The sequence below is a fragment of the Octodon degus genome, unplaced genomic scaffold (genome assembly GCF_000260255.1).
Source record: "Octodon degus isolate 3935 unplaced genomic scaffold, OctDeg1.0 scaffold00035, whole genome shotgun sequence".
NCBI classification, from domain to species: domain Eukaryota; kingdom Metazoa; phylum Chordata; class Mammalia; order Rodentia; family Octodontidae; genus Octodon; species Octodon degus.
This window is the reverse complement of record NW_004524611.1, coordinates 14,544,801-14,563,366: the sequence shown is the minus strand read 5'-3', so window position 1 is coordinate 14,563,366 and position 18,566 is coordinate 14,544,801. Positions and strand designations below refer to the sequence as shown.

General features: G+C 50.1%; 2 protein-coding genes across 7 annotated transcripts in view; one reads left to right on the top strand and one right to left on the bottom strand.

The window, feature by feature from the left end:
• The window catches only part of Orai2 (ORAI calcium release-activated calcium modulator 2), a 14,078-nt gene extending 6,067 nt beyond the window's left edge, over positions 1 to 8,011 (top strand). For all 3 annotated transcript variants that reach the window (XM_023714466.1, XM_023714465.1, XM_023714467.1), the window contains exon 3: positions 6,297 to 8,011. In XM_023714466.1, the coding sequence (XP_023570234.1) occupies positions 6,297 to 6,830 (534 nt within the window). In that variant the 3' untranslated portion in view covers positions 6,831 to 8,011. The remainder of the gene's footprint in view (positions 1 to 6,296) is intronic.
• A 2,261-nt stretch (positions 8,012 to 10,272) lies between these two features.
• The window catches only part of Alkbh4 (alkB homolog 4, lysine demethylase), a 9,047-nt gene continuing 753 nt past the window's right edge, over positions 10,273 to 18,566 (bottom strand). The window contains exons 2-4 of one of the 4 annotated variants that reach the window (XM_023714462.1): positions 13,509 to 13,706; positions 11,637 to 11,855; positions 10,273 to 11,489 (exon numbers count right to left, since the gene is read on the bottom strand). In XM_023714462.1, coding sequence (XP_023570230.1) covers positions 11,265 to 11,489; positions 11,637 to 11,855; positions 13,509 to 13,706 — 642 coding nt within the window. In that variant the 3' untranslated portion in view covers positions 10,273 to 11,264. Of the gene's footprint in view, positions 11,856 to 13,508; positions 13,707 to 18,566 lie in introns of all 4 variants that reach the window. The other 3 variants (XM_004630578.2, XM_023714464.1, XM_023714463.1) reach the window with 3 other exon arrangements.

Sequence of the window (18,566 nt, the reverse complement as noted above, 5' to 3'; positions counted from 1 at the left end):
TGTGGTGCTGAAGGATTGAACCGTGGTCCCTGTGCTTTGCCAAGCTTGTTCCAAGTAGGTGCTTTAGACCACTGAGCCATCTCTCCAGCCCCAAGACCGTGGTTCTTATTAGGTTAAAAATAATACTTTCATGATGGGTATGGTAGTGCATCCCTGTAACTGCAGCACTTGAGAGGCTGAGGCAGGATTGGTGCAAGGTTGAGGTCAGCCTGGAATATACAGCAAGACCCTATCTCAAAAAAAACATTCCCTGGCAAGCGCAAGGGCCTGAGTTCAATCCCCGGTTCTGCAAAAAAGAAAAAGAAAGAAAAGAAAAAACAAACAAAATATTCTTGGCTGAGTTTGGTATTGCACACCTGTGATCCCAGCACCCTGGGGGGCCTGAGGCAGAAGTATTACAAATTCAAGCCCAGCCTAGGTTCAGTCCTGAGTACCACAAGAAAGCTTAAAGAAATATGTCAGTAATCTCAGCCAGGAGGCTGAGGCAGGAGGATCACTGTGACTTTGAGGCTAGCCTGGGATACACAGTGAGTTTAAGGATAGCCTGAACTACATATCAAGACCCTGTCTCCAAAGAAAAAAGGGGGGGGGCAGGGAGATGGCTCAGTGGAATAAGCGCTTCCCTGGCAAGCGCAAGGGCCTGAGTTCAATCCCCAGTTCCGCAAAAAAAAAAAAAAAAAAAAAAAGAAAAGAAAAGAAAAGAAAAGAAAGAAAGAAAGAAAGAAAGAAAGAAAGAAAGAAAGAAAAGGAAGAAATATGTGTGAGAAGCTTAGATGTCATTATTAAAAATTGGAGGGCTGGGGAGATAGCTCAGTAGAATAAGCATCTGCCTGGCAAATGCAGGGTCCTGAGTTCAATCCCTGGTACTGCAAAAAAATAATTAATTAATTAAATTAAAATAAAAATTGGAGTTCAGCCAGGCACAGCGATACATGATTGTAATTCCAGCTAGTTGGGAGACAGGACTGGAAATCTGAACCCAGTCTTGGAAACTTAGTAAGACTGTCCTAAAATAAAATAAATTTTTTAAAAATCCTTCCATTCAGTCCCTCATACCACACAGACACATAGACACACACACACACACACACACACACACACACACACACACACACAGTTTGTTTTCCATACCACAGAATTGTGGGATTGCACTGGATTTTTCTGGCCTGTGCTTTTTATTTTTAACTTTTGAAAAACTGACAAGTATTATAGGACCTAATATGGTAAGATGGTTTCCTTTTGAGGCCCCAATCTTGGAATTTACTTCCAATTTGCAGTTTTCTTCTTGGATACAGGCCTTCCAAACATTGGGCTTTCCAAACTTTAGGAGATTTCATTCTTTGTTTTTCTTGTTTTTTGTATTCAGTACAAGGTCTCACTAGTGATCCTCCTGTTTACAGCCTCCCAAGTGCTGGGATTACAGGCTTGCGCTACCACGCCCAGTCTCAATCGCTGTTTCAGTGCGACCCTGGGGCTGGGCTGGCACAGCAGACCTGGGGTTGAACTCTAGCTGCAGCGTATGCCTCAGCAGGCGCTTTAATCCGCTGGGCTATTTGGCTGGCCCTTGTTTATTTTATTTTTTAAATTATTTATTTATTTATTTATTTACAAAATCTCAACACAAGATTTTAGGAGAGTAACAATGGTTAGTACATTGTGTATTGTTACTGCCCAAGTAGTTTCTCATATTACAAGATATAGGCAAGAAATAATAAATAAACAACATACAAACCTCTGTTTTTTTTAAAGTCAACAGAAAATGGAAATATACTTTTTAAAGTTTCTAATACTAGGAGAAGATATCATACAATGTCTTTTAAATAAATTGTAAGTCAAAGATACAGTGTAAATCTTAGAACAAAAATTAAGATTAAGCAATATTCAGAAAATTAAATGTTTCAAAACAATTGAACTAAGAAAAAGTTTTCATGATGGCAAAGAAGTACTAAGAGTAAAACATAAGATAAATACTGGAATGGCAAGTAAATGACCAGCACTTCTAGCAGTTTGAGGATAGGATATCGCACAAAGTTCTAGTGTGTTGTGGACATGCATAATGACTGTGACAGTTACTGGTGGCTAGGCGTCACTTTTGGAACTGAGCTACAGCTATTTCTTTGAAATCCACCCTGTAGACTCAGGTGGAATCATGACCCATAGGGTGGAAGAGAAGTCCATTTGTAGGGTGTGCTGATAAAAATATTCTGCTGCTGAACACCAAAGAATAACTGAAAGACTACTATTGTATACCTCTTACTCTCCTCTGTTTAATTGTTTGCCCTGTTTGGCGGGTTCTTTCCATTCTCATTCATGGGGCTGTGATCATTTTGCTCCCTCTCTAGAACATCATTTAGTGGTCTATGTAGGCTTGGCTTTGTCATCATGAAATTCTTTAGTTGTTCTTTGTCATGAAAATATTTCACTTCTCCATTATATTTGAAAGAGAGTTTTGCAGGATAGATCAGTCTGGGTTGGAATTTGTTTTCTTGCAAGACTTGAAGTACTTTGCTCCATGCTCTTCTTGACCTGATGGTTTGTGAAGAAAAATCTGCTGTTATTCTGATGGGTTTTCCTTTAAAAGTGATCTGTTTCTTTTCTTTAGCGGCTTTTAGTATACTGTTCCTATGCTGAATTTCTGGAATCTTGATTATTATGTGTCTGGGTGTGGTTTTCATTGGATTGATACTATTTGGAGTTCTATATCCTTCGATTACAGGAATGTCAGATTGTTGCCCCATATTTGGGAAGTTTTCTGCTATTACTTCTGCCCATATTCTTTTTATATCATTTGTATTGACTCCTTCCTTTTCATTGATGCCTATTAGCCTCACATTGTTCATCTTTGCATCGTCTTGCAGGTATTGTATTATTTTTTCCTGCATCCTAGTTGTTTTTAAGAGATCTTTTCTTACTTTTTCACTAGCTGCAATGGTGTCTTTCAGGTCAGAAAGTCTATTTTCACTTTCACGCAAACGGTTTTGCCAGCTTGTGATTGAGGTTTTAATTTCCTGTATATCACTTTGAACCTGTTTCATAGATTCTGTTTCTTTCCTAAATTGTTTATTCAGGGGTTCCATCATTTTTATATTCTCCTCTATTTTTTTATCAGTGTATTCTTTAGAAGCACTTAGTACTTCTTTGATTATAGTTACCACTACATTTTTTAGTTCTGAAATTATTTCTGATCTGATTTCTTCTATACCTTTCTGCAGTTGATTCTTTACTGTCAACGCTATAATTTCAGAGATATCTGGCGTGTGATTTCCAGTTTCCTCAGTGCTAGTGTCTTCTGCATTTGTACTGGGTGGACTCAGGGCCTGAGACTGCATTTTGTTCCTTCTCTTTGTCATTTTGTATACCTGTCTTCTGACCTTTGGTGTAGAGCTTAGATAAAGTTATTACCTTAGCACCAGGTCCAGATCCACGAAGTTCAGATTCCTCCAGGTGGGTTTTGCTTGGATCTGGCTGCTGTGCTCCACTTCTTTCTGCTGCAGCCGTTAGAGTTGAACCCTTTGTATCACTCTGTCAAGATGTTCTGCTCCTGAATCAGCTGGGTGGGTCTTGCCTCTAGCCTCTTTGCAGGGAGTTCTGCTGAAGGGTTCCGTGCTGGGCCTGCGCTCTGGGTCTCTTCAGGATCCCGCGGCCCTAAGTCATCTCACTCACTCTCCGGGCCTGCGCTCTAGGTCTGTTCAGGATCCCACAGGGCCTGGGTCATCTCTCACTCGCCGGCCTGCGCTCTGGGTCTGTTCAGGATCCTGCTGCCCGGGTCGTCTCCCTTGTTTATTTTTGATACAGGGTCTTGCTACACAGTTCCCACTCCTAGCAATCTTCCTATCTCAGCCTCTCCAGCAGGATTACAGGTGTGCACCACCATGCCCAGTTTCGGTGGCCAGCAAGGCGCACCTGGGGTTCAGGTGCTGCCCCAGCATGCAGGATCAAACCTGGGTCCTTGCATTTGCCAGGCAGATATTTAGACAACCAAACTGTCTCCCCAGCCCTGTATTTTTGTTGTCTTGTTTTTTTGCACTCTACCACTGAGGCACATCCCCATCCACTGTATTTTATATTTTGAGACAATGTTTCATTAAAGTGCCCAGGCTGGCCTTGAACTGGGCAGTCCTGCCTTGGAGTCCTTATTTCATCCAACAAAATGCTCAGCTAAGGTGAAGGCTTCAATGCCACTAATGGAGATTTGCAGACAAGCATTGGGAATAAAGTTACCCACAGGGAGTGAGAATTCTGGAGAGGAGACCTTCTGGGACTTTACGGCAGCATTCAGGGTGGCACGCACTGAGAGGAGGGAGGGAGCCCAAGTCCCCCAGGCATCAGGAGTGCTGTCTGTCCTCAGCGTGGCCAAGATGGGCACACTTTCTAGTAGCAATTCAGTTCTACCCTGAGCTCTGTCTCCGGTACCAGCAAGGGCATCCTTAAACTTTTAGGGAAAATATTTCAGAAGTCCCCTCTCAGGGAGGCAGCCACAGACTCAGCCCACATCCCTGGGGAGGACGGGAGCAAAGGTAGTGTGCAGCGTGGAGCCACGGGGTGGGTGAGCCACTAGTGCGCCTATACCTGGATTAGTTTAGCAGGCTGCCAGTAAACCCGGTCCATATCCAGGCCGTGAGGCAGCTGGGAGAACAGGTAACGAAAGCTGTTGCTGGCTCAGATCAAGGACTGGGATGAAAACAGACAAGTTTCTCAGGCAGAGCCCTCTGTTTTTATTAGTATTCCTTGATTAGAATTGGAAATCTGTCCCTTTGTCTAGCTGCAGGTACAGGTGCCGACCTTAAGCTCATTTTTTCATGTTTCTCTCCCCTAACACGGAGAGCAGTGATCCACAGCCACCCCATAAAGTCCTGCGTAAACACAGTGAGCAATGGCCTTCTGGCCTTTCTCCTCTGGAGGCGGAACAGAACTGCTTTGTGAGCCCTCTCTCCTGCCTTCTAACCATCTTTGTTTCCTACTTTGGAGGCCTCCAGTTTGTGATATCCTTGGGTTGAGCCATAGCCTTTGTGGGCAGCAAGAGCCTACCTAAGCCACTGGGGTGCTGAAGAAAGGCCACCTTTCAGCCCATGTCATGTTGCATTTTTCAGGAGAGATACTTATTACAAATGCCCCAGCCATCATCACCGCTGTGCTGTGTTCAGCTCTGGTCCAATGGAACTAGAGTAACTTCCTTTTCTACCAAAATGTTCCAGTGTCAGCCAAGGCGAGGTGAAGGGCTGAGGGGCCCACTCAAGGCGTGGCAGTTACTCAACAAAGTTGTGAAATCTTGCTGACTTTGCATTTTTTGAGACCGGGTTTCTTTCTGTAGTCCAGGCTGGCCTAGAACTCACCATGTAATTGAGCTGGGCTAGAACTTTCAGTCTTCCTGCCTCAGCTTCCGAAATGCTGGGATTGTAGAGAAGCACCACCACACACAGCTTTGTTATAGATTTTTGGAAATGGATGGTCAGATCTTAGAAGCAAATGTAATGGGTGAAAGAGAAAGAGAGGAGAGAGAAATAAGGGATGTGGGAGGGGAGAGGAAAAAACTTTAAGAACTGCTAACACAAGCTGGGCATGGTGGCGGAGACCTATGATCCCAGCATTCAAGAGGCTGAGGCAGAAGGATTGTTTCAAGTTCGAGACCAGCCTGGGCTACAAATTGAACTCATGGCCAGCCTGTACTGTATAGTGAGACTCTGTCTCAAAAAGACAAAAAAAAAAAAAAAAAAACTCTGCTGAAACGGCATGGTAGCACAACTCTGTAACCGTAGTATTCACAAGGCTGAGGTGTGAACATTGCTGCCAAGTTCAAGAACAGCCTGGGCTACACAGTGAATTCAAGGCTAGCCTAGGCTACAAACCAAGACCACATCCCCCCAAAAAAACCAAAAATCTAAACAACTGTTGAAAGGCTTATAATACCCCCCCCCGCCCTGTTCTGAGTAACAGAGACCACCACCACCCTTGTGTATTTCAGACATTGCATGGGGAAACCTGTGGCCGAAGCAAAGCCATGGCCCAGCTTTCTGTTGATGCCTGGCCTCCTTTCCAGGCTTTCTCCCCTGGACTTTAGAATCTGGCCACCTGCCCTCCCTGGGTCTCAGCTGGGGACACACCTGTGGTCCATAAGAGGCTCTCCAGGTGTACAGCCCTGAGTCTGGGGTACCTGCAGGAGTCTGTGTCTGGACCTCAAGGGCTGAGTGTGGGCCAACCTGCTGCTGTGTACCCCACCCTCATCCCCCTGGGTAAACATGGCCCTGGGGAGGTGTAGCCCTGCCCACCTGGTGCGGCCCCACCCTCTGCCCCCACAGGTAGCCATGGTGGAGGTGCAGCTGGAGACACAGTACCAGTACCCAAGACCGCTGCTCATCGCCTTCAGCGCCTGCACCACGGTGCTGGTGGCCGTGCACCTGTTCGCCCTCCTCATCAGCACCTGCATCCTACCCAATGTGGAGGCCGTGAGCAACATCCACAACCTCAACTCCATCAGCGAATCTCCACATGAGCGCATGCACCCCTACATTGAGCTGGCCTGGGGCTTCTCCACTGTGCTTGGCATCCTGCTCTTCCTGGCTGAGGTGGTATTGCTCTGCTGGATCAAGTTCCTCCCTGTAGATGCCAGGCACCAACCCGGCCCTGCGCCCAGCAGCCACACAGGCTGGCAGGCTGCCTTGGTGTCTACTATCATCATGGTGCCCGTGGGCCTCATCTTCGTGGTCTTCACCATCCACTTCTACCGCTCACTGGTGCGGCACAAGACCGAGCGCCACAACCGCGAGATTGAGGAGCTACATAAGCTCAAGGTGCAGCTGGACGGGCAGGAGCGCAGCCTACAGGTGGTGTGAGGCGTTCGGGTATCCAGGAAGGCAGATGGCATGGCAGGCTGCTTTGACATTGCCAGACAGTCCAAGGCCAAAGGACTTCTGTCATCGTGCCATAAAAACCACGGAGCTCCAGTGATTGGGGATTCTGTGGCTAAAGCCATCTCCTTGGCCCTGGGCACTTCCTGTGGTGGGGGAAAGCCCAAGAAGCTGTCCCAGGAAGGACGCTAGGCAGCACTAGTATTCAAGGGGGTTCTGAGTGCTGGCCCCTGTGGCATGGAACCTGAGCTGTGAGTTCAAGGTTTTGTACCCAGCATGCAGAATTGTGCTTCATGGTGGCCCACTAGGTCAAAAGGCCCTGTGATTAGCAGGGCTCCCAGTGTGGTTGGTGCTTTCCTTCCATCCCTACAGAGAGCTGGGTCCCTGCCTTGTGGAAGGAAGGCCTGGGGCACAGTCAGCTGGAGTGGTGGATGCTGTAGTGCGCATTGGGATTGTCAGACCCTGGGGAAGATTTGGTGTGGGGAGGCTGACTGAGGTTGAAGCAGTTTAGTTGAAGGGTGCTTGGAAGCACACTAGGCTCAGATCCCCCTCTGCAGCCAGCCTAGAGGCCAGGCCACACTGATTCACCAAGCCACCAGGTAGGGATGTGACCACAGTCCAAGGTGTCCTTCTCTGAACCTAAGTCTCCACTGGGCTGCATGAACAGCAGGACAGGACACCAGCCCAGGCACCAGGCCCGGCCCAGCTCCCTGTCTCAACATGGCCATTGACCTGGCCCACAGGTAGTGTGGCCAGGGGCCCATGTGGGTAAATGCTCATCATGACACAGAGCACCATTGGGTCCCCACACCATGTTTACACAGCCGTGCAGGAGGGCTGTGGCACTGTCACTGAGCATCCAACAGATGTGGGCTTATGTGGGAGCGTGCTCTTTCTAGACCCTGTTTACCCTAATGTCCAGAAGTCACCTGGAGGGGTGCCTTGTCTTTTGGCCTATATATAAACAGCCACATCAGTTCTTCCTGGTTCACTTACATCTTTAAGAGCATACTGTCTTTGTGGTATCTGGATTGAGTGTCGGGGTTCACTGGGAGGCCTCACTAAAGTTTCTAGGAATGTGACATGCTGTGAGGATGTTGTCTTAGTTACTGTTCTGTCCTTGCTGAGACAAAATACCCAAAGTCTGAATTAAAGAGGGAAAGGATTATTTAGCTTACAGTTTCACTGGAGGTTTCAGTCCATAATCAGCTGGTTCCCAGGCAGGGTGGCACATGGCACAGGGGTGACAGTTCGTGGTAGTGAAAAACAGAAAAGGCAATAAGAGCAAAAAGAGGAGAGACAAGCCTCTTTCCTTCCCTTATATTGTATGCAGGGGCTACCTGCCCCAGGGTTGGGGTAGCACTCAAACCTCTAATCCCAGCATTGGACCATGAGTCAATCACAAACTCTAGAAGCTCGCCCCATGATTGTATGAATGCTGTGGCAGTCCCAGGCCATCTACCAGGATCCTGAACATTCTGGTCCCCTGGGGCCAGAGCCCTTCAGATTCGGAGCAGGTCCTATATCTCCCTAGAGGACATCTCTCTATGACCCACTCACTGCCTTCTAGCATGTGCCTGCTTTCCTGGAGCTCTGTCAAAGGCTTGACTGCTTTAATGTGTAAAGAATGTCACTGTCAGGGACTAACGAGATAGCTCAGAGGTCTAAAGCGCCTCCTTAGGCAAGCTTAGGCAAAGCTCAGGGACCTTGGTTCAGTCCAGCCCCACCCTCAGGGTGGGCTGAGCCAGCCACACACAAAAGAACGTTGCTGTCACTACAGGATGGCTGCTGGGTCCTGGCAGGGGCAGGATAGGCTGGCTCTTCTGAATGAGCTGCTCCCATGGCTGGGAGGGAACAGCGAGCCTTTCCTCCATCCAGAGCCTTTGAGAAGAGCTACATTGGACCCACTCCTGCCGCCCTCCTCCCAAGACCATCTGGTGCTTCTGCCCATGGTGCCCAGTTCCACAAACTGTGCCAAACTCACCCCTATCCCAGCAGAGCCAGGGATTATACCTGGTCCACAAGCAGAGTGTCCTGCCTGTCCAGCAGACCAGCACCAGACAGTGGGTGCCCAGTGATGGTGCCACAGCAAGGAGCAGAGCCGTGGCTCTGTCAGTGCTCTGGTCAGTGATATCCCTGTGATCTCACGCTCCCAGATCCAGCCTTGCATGGTCTGAGGCTCGGAGGTGACTGCACTCATTGGAAACCTTGGACCATCCCCACCTGGGAGGCCAGCTGCCCTTGGGAGCAGCACAGACAACTCAGCGGGTCAGCCTGGAGGATGGGAAGGCAGCATGCAGCTTCTGCAGGCATAACCTGATTTTGCAGTGTGAGGTACGGTGTCCTCATTTTGACTCTGCAGCCCTGCTGTGGACCAGACGCAGCAGATGCGCTGGGCATTCCCAGTGTGCGGCCCCCACATACCCTTCATCTCAAAACTCAGGGGTTTTTGTTTTAGAAATCGAAGGCAGAACATGATTTAGCATCTCCAAGGAAGGTCTGTTGAAGACAAACTGTGAGCCCAGTGGATGGGGCTAACCTGTAGGGGGTGCTGTCCGTGCCGCCTATCCTGTATGCATGACACTGTGTAGACTTTTGGCGGATGTAACTCCTGACCTGTGTATGGATTTTTAACAGTTGCCCTGGATTGAACTGAATAAACCAGTAAAGTTCTTCTAAGCTCTGCACTCTTGGAGAGACTTGTGGGTAGACGGGTCCTTTGCATTCAGCTACATCCCACTTTGTTTCTTAGTGATACAGGGTCTCAGAAAGTTGCAGGAGCAGGACTTGAACTTGCACTCTCCCTGCTTCAGCCTCCCTTGGCACTGGGAGTACAGACATGCACCACTGAGCCTGGCTCAGGAACAGCAGCCCATCTTGGGTTAAGATGTGGCTGTGGGCAGGGCAGCCAGATAGCTCAGCAGACTAAAGCGCCCGCTTAGGCAGCGTGCAGCAGCCGAGGTTCAATCCCGTGTGCTGTGCCGGTCCCACCCCCAGGGCATACTGAGGCAGTGATTGAGACTGGGCATGGTGGGCCTTGGGAGGCTGGAAACAGAATCACTACGAGTCCAATCTACATAGTGAGACCCTGTACAGCCTGTAGACCCTGTCCTAAATTCATAAAAAAAAATTTAAAAAGATGTGCCTAAGGAAGATAGCAGGGCTTACTGGCTTCGTGCAGCTGTGGGGACCAGCACCTTGACTGTCACTTAGACGCTCATCTCCTACAGTGTGTTCTACAGAGCTGCAAACTGGGCCAGTGTGGACTGTTTGGCAAGCACAAGTTTCTTCACTGCTTGGATCCCTGAATCCTGCTGACCCTGACCCTGTTGGACAGAAGTTCCCCCGAGGCCCCACTGACATCTCAGAGCCCAATGAGGGACAAAGTGCTCTCCACCCAGAGAGGGACACAGAGACAGCAGTCACTGGCCCCAGAGCCCATGCCCACCTGCCAGCCACCTCTCACAGGATCTTTTTTTTTTTTTTAACAGAATCTTGATCCATAGCAGAGTCTTGCCTCAGCTTCCTGAGTGTGGGGTTACAGGCATATTCTGCCACTCCCAGCCAGCTCTCGCAGGGCCTTTGCAGGATTTAGCTTGGCCAGTGGCTGGGAAGCTGCTCTGCAGATGGTGCCTCAGAGCTCTTAGTGGTTTTCAAGGACTTACAGAGCACATTGATCAGGACTCTTTCCCAGGGGGTGACGCAGCCCTATTCCCCCCAGGAGCCTAAGGCAGGTGGCACTCAGCTGAGTATATTTTGTCTCATGAGCCCCAAGAAAGAGGTCCAGCCACCGTTCTCCCTACTGTCTGATGGAGGTGACCAGGGCAGCCACCTTTTCCAGGTAAGCACCCCCCACACACACCATGAGTGCCACCAAAGAAACAACCTCAAGGCATCCTAGGAGGGGAAAAGCCTTTTTTCCTACTTTTAACAGGGTGGTGAGGGGAACCAAGCTGTCCATTGTCCCTGCCCATCACACTCCCCGCACTAAGGTGAAGCATGACCCAGGCCAAGCCAACTCAGGAGCTGCCACCACCTGAAGCCTGAACTTCAAATCTGCCACCAGTCATGCTTTCCATCCTTGCACTCTCCTCAGGCCCACATTGTCCCTAGCTCCTGGGCCTGACTGGCAAGTAGCTGGAGACCCTGAGACAGGTAAAGGCAAATGTCATTTCACACATGTACCAGCATTTTGAAAGTGCAATTGTTACTCTAGACTGTGACAGATTAACCCCAACAGTAGCATAGGTCCAAAGGGCAGGACCCTGTGTATGGTCCCATCCGAACCAACTCTGTACAGGGCTCATACTGCCCATAGCATCAGGGTCAGATGGCTTCCACCAAAACCTAACAAGGAGAAGAGAGCTGTCCTGGGCACCTCTGGCCAGGCTGGCACAGGCCTGTCCCCAGGGAGGCAGTTCACATGGGTCTCCCTTGGAAAGAGCATGAGAGCTGCAGGAGTTCACGTCCTAGGTCCTGTTGCCTTCCCCCGGGCTGGAATTCAGCTGACAGCTCCCGAAAGGTGGCACAGACCCGCCGGGCTGTGATGTGCCTGCGGTGGATGGCATGAGTCCATTGGTGCCGCGCCGCCCCAGTCAGCACCAGCAGGGAGCAGCGGGGGACAGGGATGGCCACCTCCACATCCTGGCACAAGACGGAGCGGGTGGGGGTGAACACACTGTTGTCCATACAGTCCTTGGGGCTGGCAGGAGGAGCCAAACTGAGTAGCAGTGTGTCAGGTGACTCCCGGGACATGGACATCACAGTGGGGGACAGGAGGTTGAGACTCACCAGCCGCTCACCCCACAGCCAGGCATCATCCAAGTGAGGGTCAATGGCAGAGCCACGCACAGGGCTGTAGTCCAGGTTACACTGCTCGACGGGCTGGAAGCCCTCCAGGCTAGGGTAGAGACCCATCCTCCGCACCACCTCTCGGCTGAAGCTGGGCAGGCCCTGGAAGCCTGCCATCTTCAGCTTCTGTTTCCGGAAGTTGACTCTGGGGCCGTAGTCCTGTGGTGAGGACAGAAAGGGAATGGTGAGGTGTCTGAGTTTAGCCAGTGAAATTCAAGCAGAAAGAGGAAGGCATGCACGAGTCTGACTCCATAGACAGGACATCCTAGAAGGAGGCAGGGGCGGAAATGAATGGCAAACATCACTGGCAGCAAATGCTGAGGAAAAGGTGAAAGAAGGAAGGAGAATGTGGTGGATACGGGGTGTTCCACCCCATACCCTAGCAGGCAGAGCTGGAGAGAGGGTCTACATGTGGGGAGTATGCTCTCGTATGCAACAATTGCAAGGAGCAGGATCTGCAGGCAAGGCTACACCCAGGCAGCAGCATCCACCAGGTCAACGCCAAAGTCAGCTGAGGCTTGGAACCACAGGAAGGGGAGCCCGCAACCTACAACTCCTCACCTGCACATGCACCCTGTGTATGTGCAAAACCTGTACACAGTGTTTCCAGCTGCATTATTCACAATAGCCAAAAAACCAGAAACAAGCCAGGTGTGGTAACACATATCATTTGTAGTCCCAGCACTTTGGGAGGCCTGAGGCAGAAGGATCAAGTTCAAGCCCAGCCTGGGCAAGTTAGGTGGGGATATAGCTCGGTGTGAAGGCCCTGGGTCACTCCCCAAGTACTGAAAATAAAAAAGGTATCATGATCTGACAGGGGTCATCCAGGACATAAGAGAAGCCAGGGGTGCTGCAGAAACCTGGGCAAGGTCCCCAGGTGATGGCACAGGTCTCCATGGTGGCAGCTGGAGGGTGACATGCATATAGTTGGGACATGTTCTGCAGGGAGCTGGCAGGAATGACCAAAGGAGGCTCAGCCACAGAGGCAAAGCTGGAAATACCTCTGGTTTCTGGCCCAGGAAGAGAGGAGATGTGGCCGAGACATGGTGCCAGGTTGGGCCGCAGAGGGTCGCAGTGGCTGCTGGTATGGGGTAGGTTAGTGAAAAGGGAGGGGAGGAGAGAGATGGGGGCATGAGAATGATCTCACAGGAGCGGAAGCACCAGGCAGCCTCTGCTCAGGAGGTGGACATACAGTGCATGAGGAGGAGGGGATAAGGGGACCATGTCCTCAGCACTGCATCAGTACAAAAGGAGCAGCAAGCATGTGGCTGGGGAGGCCTCCTGAGGCAGAGTAGGAGGGAACCTTCCAGCTACCTGGATATCACTGGGGCTGTGACACAAAACCACCACAGGGCTCGAGCGACAGGGTAAGGGGTGGCAGGGACTGCCATATGTGGAGGTTGGATGAGTGGAGGTGAGAAGGTAGGTGGGTGGGGAGGAGTGGAAGCGAGAAGGTCCCAGGTCCTGTGGGGTGCGGGGGCTGGGACGAGGAAAAGAGCAAGCAAACAGCAGTGGATGTCAAGAAGGACCAGTTCCTGGTGAGAACAGGAACATGCAAGAGGACGAGGGACATGACAGGGAGAGAATGGAGAAGGGTGTTGTGTAGCAGCCTTGGAGAATGGGGATCTCTGTCTAGAGCCTGCCTGCCAAGGAGCCCACTGCTGGAGATGGGCACAGAGAACCAGTACCGGGGAGGTGCTCGCTGGACACAGCCCTTAGTGACCCTGGCTGCCCATGCCCCACTGGGGCCCTCAGGTGGCTGCAGAGGTAACTGAGGGCCCTGCAGCCTCACGGCCCCACGGGCCACCATACCTGCTTCTTACGGCCAGACTGAGACAGCTTCCAGGGGTCCCGGTCCATCAAGCGCACCATCTCGGCCTCTTCCTCCGGGGTCACAAAATCTTCTATTAGTGTCACCCCTGGAAAGGGGAAGGCCCAGCCTTCAAAGTCAGACTCTTCAGCCCCTACAGCCCAGCCTGTGTCCACACAGTAAAGGAAGTGGTGTGTTTTCTGCAAAAGACAGACAGGTCCTGCACAGTGTCTCAGAGGTTTCAGTGGCTTCTCCACCCCTGGCAGCCACTTGGGGGAGGTGGGGACTGCCCAGGGGAAGCCTGCAGCCCCCTAGAGCCGCTGTGAACTCTCGCTCATTCTCTTCCCTCCTCAACCCTGTTGTCACTCTCCACCTCACAGCGGAGGCTCAGTGATGCTGAGGAACTAGCTCATGTCACCATAGGCGGCATCTTCCAAAGGGACACCTTGCCAGCTGCACAGGGCCTGATCACTCTGTCTAGCCCAGGCTCTTCTAAGGGACCCTGTGACACTGAGGGCTGGGTTGGGTTGGGTAGGCCATGGCAGACCTCAACAGATCCTGTCGCTACCTCCTTTTTGTTTTGTACCCATCGCTGCCACCCGTACCACAATCTTCTACACTCCTAACTCTGCTCCAACATCTGCTTCCAGAACTCAGACTGCTCCAGTGCCCTGCCCTCCCAGCACCTTGCATCCCTAATCTCCCAGGTTCCTTGCTGACTGCACCCCAGTTTCCCAGGCCGGAGCCTGTCACCTCTGAGAGAGTCAGGAGGGGTTTTTCTAAATGCCCTGGATTCCCCAAGCCATAGTGCACTTCTCTGGGCCCTTTACCCAGATGTGGGGTTTTGATAAGAATTCTGGGGGGGAAACTACCCGCTCGGGCCCCTCCTCCTGTCCCTCTCTTGGGACAGGAGCTTTCTTTCTCTCAATAAATATATTCTGCTCATAAAAAAAAAAAAAAAAAAAATTCTGCTCCTACCATCCCCACCCAACCCTGAAGAGCAGGCTACATCTGCCCAGGGCACCGAAAGCCCCCATGTAGAAGTCTGGAGTCCGTGCAAGAAGGCCTGCCCATGGCCTCGTGCCTCTGCTCCCTGCTCGGCTCTGAGCTGGGCCCTCACCTTGAGCTCCTGAACACCCTGCCCATCCTCACTGCTCATCCAGCAGGAGAACTGCTTCCTCCTCTGCTACACAGCCCAGCAGCCAGCTCTCCCCGCCTACACCCAGCTCTCCTTATGCACTCCATGTGTCTCTGCTCTGCTATCACTCTGAGGCCCAGTGGTACTCTTGGGTCTCCCCCAACCCAGGAAAGTCATAAAACCATTCCATGCTTGCCTCCTTCCGCTCTGGCCAGCCCCTCCCAAGTGCTGTCATAAAGGCAATTAATTAATTAATTTATCTATTGGCAGAACCAGGGACTGAACTCAGGCCCTTGTGCCTGCCAGGCAAGCGCTAATTCTACTGAGCTATCTCCCCGGCCCTAGCCTATTTTAAGGATTTTTTTTTTTTTTTTTTTGCTCCGAATGCCTTCAGGGCAGGTTTGGCTGGCTTGAGTTGTGGGGATCGAACCACAGCATCCTGAGCCTGACTGCTTTGTTGAAGCAGCCACTTAAAGGACTGAGCTAAAGGGCAGGCCCCCAAAGCCTATTTTAAATGTAATGAAAATTGTATGTTTCTGTATTTCGAACACCAGTATACTTCTAAACACTATTCAAGGATGAGACTTGGAAGCACAGCCAGTTTTCATAATTAGAAAGCTATAAACTTAACAAGGCTTGATGCTCCAGGGGCCAGCTTTAAGATAAGTGCAGCTTAGGACCAGCAAGACAGCTCAGTGGACTGAGCTCCTGCATAGGCAAATGCAGGGGCCGGGGTTTGGTCCCTGGCACCACATGTCGTTCCAGCCCAGCCCCCAGGCCTGATGAGCTGGCGACCGAATGCAGGCATGGTGGCATGCACCTGTAATCCCAGCTCTGGGGAGGCTGAAAACAGGAGAATCACTATGAGTCTGAGCTGCACTGTGAGACCCTGAACAAAATACACACACACACACACACACACACACACACACACACACACACACAAAAGTGCAGCTTAGCCAGACAGTATGTTTTGCTTACTTGCAAGTCCCAGAAAGTCACCACCTCAAGGACACTTCTGCCCAGTCTCACACAATGATTGACCACCCCCCACTGTTATATGATAACAATCTTATTAGTTTCTGTAAGGGGAAATTCTGCCTAGCAATTAATGACAAAGGGGGCCGGGGAGATAGCTCAGCAGCATAAGCAACTGTCTGGCAAGTGCAAGGTCTTGAGTTCAATCCCCAATACCAAAAACAGAACAAAACAAAATTTTTTTATTTTTTATTTTTAGGGAAAGGTCACCAGGGTGTTCAGGGTCTCACTACTAGATCAGACTCACAGTGATTCTCCTGTTTTACAGCCTCCCAAACACTGGGATTACAGGCACACTCCACCACACCCAGTCTCAACTGCCATCTCAGCACGCCCTGGGGGCGGGTTTGGCAACACAGGCCCTGGGATGGAATAAAAAGACAATTAATGACAGAGATGGGCTAGGGAGATGGCTCAGCAGAATAAGTGCTTGCCTGGCAAACATAAGGGCCTGAGTTCAATCCCCAGTTCTGCCAAAAAAAAAAAAAAAGACAAAGATATGTGTCACCAACTATAAAATGTGATGTTACCTGCCTTTTTGTACTTCCTTCTGAAAACTATATAAGTGATTAATAACCTCAGAACAGGGTTGGGGATTTGAAACTCAGGGTTCTGCAGCGTGCTAGCATAGTAAAGCTGCCTTCCAAAGTTCCTCTGGTGCTGTTGTCTTCCATTTGATCTGAATTCCATGTCACTGTGACTGCAGCCTCCCAGCCCCCACCTCCTGCTCTGAAGCCACCTCCTGTCTGCCTCCTTCGTCTCACTTGACCCTGGGGCACACTACCAGTGCTACTCTTTCTCAACAAGGTCCCTCGGCTTTGGATGCACTTTCCTGGCTTTCATCAAGATGCTGAGGGCTGGGGATATACCTCAGTGGCACAGCATCTGCCTGGGTACCAGAGCCTCTCTTCCCTGTGTGGGAGAGACAGGGACAGCCAGTGTAAGTTCTGGCCAAGCCACTCAGCAAGGACTTCAGAGGCCACCAGAATTCAGTCCTGGCCTCTGTGGCCTCTCTACTTCCTCTCCCATCCCCAGCCTCCATGGCTCGCTGAGGTCCCCTCCTCCCGAAGCTCCCCCTCCAGCCTCTGATTCTTGCTCAGACACTTCCTGAGCTCTGAACCAGCCTCTTCCCCATTAGACAAGATAAACTGGAGGATTTCCTGGACATCTCGTTCTTCTCGTCCCACAGCCATCACTTGGGACAATGCCACATTCACAGGGCCTTGTGCTTTCACACCCATGGTTACTAGCACAGCTCAGACTTTCTACATTTTTAAAGTAAGATATTCATAACATAAAATTTACTATTAACCATTTCATTTTATTTTTTTATTGGTGGAACTGGGGATTGTTATTATTATTATTATTATTTTTTTTTTTTTTTTTTTTGGCGGACCGGGGATTGAACTCAGGCCCTTGCGCTTGCCAGGGAAGTGCTTATTCCACTGAGCCATCTCCCCAGCCCTTTTATTCAGTTTTTTGAGACAAGGTCTTGCTATTAGCTCAGGGGCTGACCTCGAACTGATGGCAAACTTCCTGCCTTAGCCTCCTAAGGGATTACAGGCTTGTGCCACCATGCCTGGCTCTATTAACCATTTTAAAGTATCCAGTTCAGTGGTATTAACTATATTCACATCATTGTGCAACCATCACCACCCTCCATCTCTAGAATTCTTTTCATCTTGCAAAGCTAAAAGCCTGCCTTTGCTGGGCGTGGTGGCACAGACCAGCAATCCCAGCACTGGGGAGGCTGAGGCAGGAAGATCACTGGGAGTTCAAGGCCAGTCTGAAGTACATAATGAAACCTGTTTCAAAAAGACAAAAATCCATCCATCCATCCATCAAACAATCAATCTCTTGTCTCTTAGCTAAGCATAAAGGAAAAATCCCAGAACTTGGGCCAGCCTGTGCTACATAGCAAGACAATCTCAATAAAACAAAACACCCTGTTCCTATTAAACATTCTCCTTTCCCTAGCATCTGGTATCCATTCATTCTACTATTTATCCCTATGATTCTGACTGCATTAGGAACTTTATATAAAAGGAATTCTACAGTATCTGTCCTTTGGTGACTGGCTTGTTCCACTTGGGATCCTCAAGGTTTATGCACGTTTTACATGTGTCAGAATTTCCTTCTTTTCGAAGCCTGAATAATATAGTCCATTATATAACTATAAACTGTTTTTAGTGAATAGTATGTTTTGTTTTGTTGAGACAAATTTTCCCTATCAGGCTGGCTTTGAACTTTCAGCAATCCGCCTGCCTCTGCCTCCCAAGGCTGGAATTATAGGCATGCATCACCACATCTGGTCCCCCTAATGGTACTCTGGGCCAGCTTGCAGGGCCAGGAATAGAACTTGGGACTTTGCACTTTCCAGGTAAGTACTTATGCCTCTGACCTATCTCCCCAGCCCTCTTTGGGCACTTTTACCACAGACAAAGAGTTTCCCTATGGACTTCCCACCCTGCACACCTTCATATCATTTTCCCTTAAAACCTTTCTAAAATCCACATTTGACTTTGCAACACCTTTAAAACCCTCAGGAGCTCTCTGTGGCCTTCAAGACAAGTGCAGCCTGCTCAGCGGACAAGCAGGCCCGCCAACCTCAGGCCCCTTGACCACCCTGGCTTCATTTCTCTCTCCTACAGCATCCTTCCAAGCAATGCACCTACCCCGGGCCTGCACCCTAGGCCTGCCCGGTTCTCCTGTCTGTACTGTCTTTAGGACCAGTTTCTGTACTGCCAAACCAGTGGGAGAGCTCAAGATCTTCTTTTTCCTTCCCCCCGTGATGATGCCCTGGCTAGGCTCAACTTAGCGATTCCCCCAAAGTCGCTGGGATCTACAGACGCGCTCTACCCTGCCGGCTTCTTCTTCTTCTTCT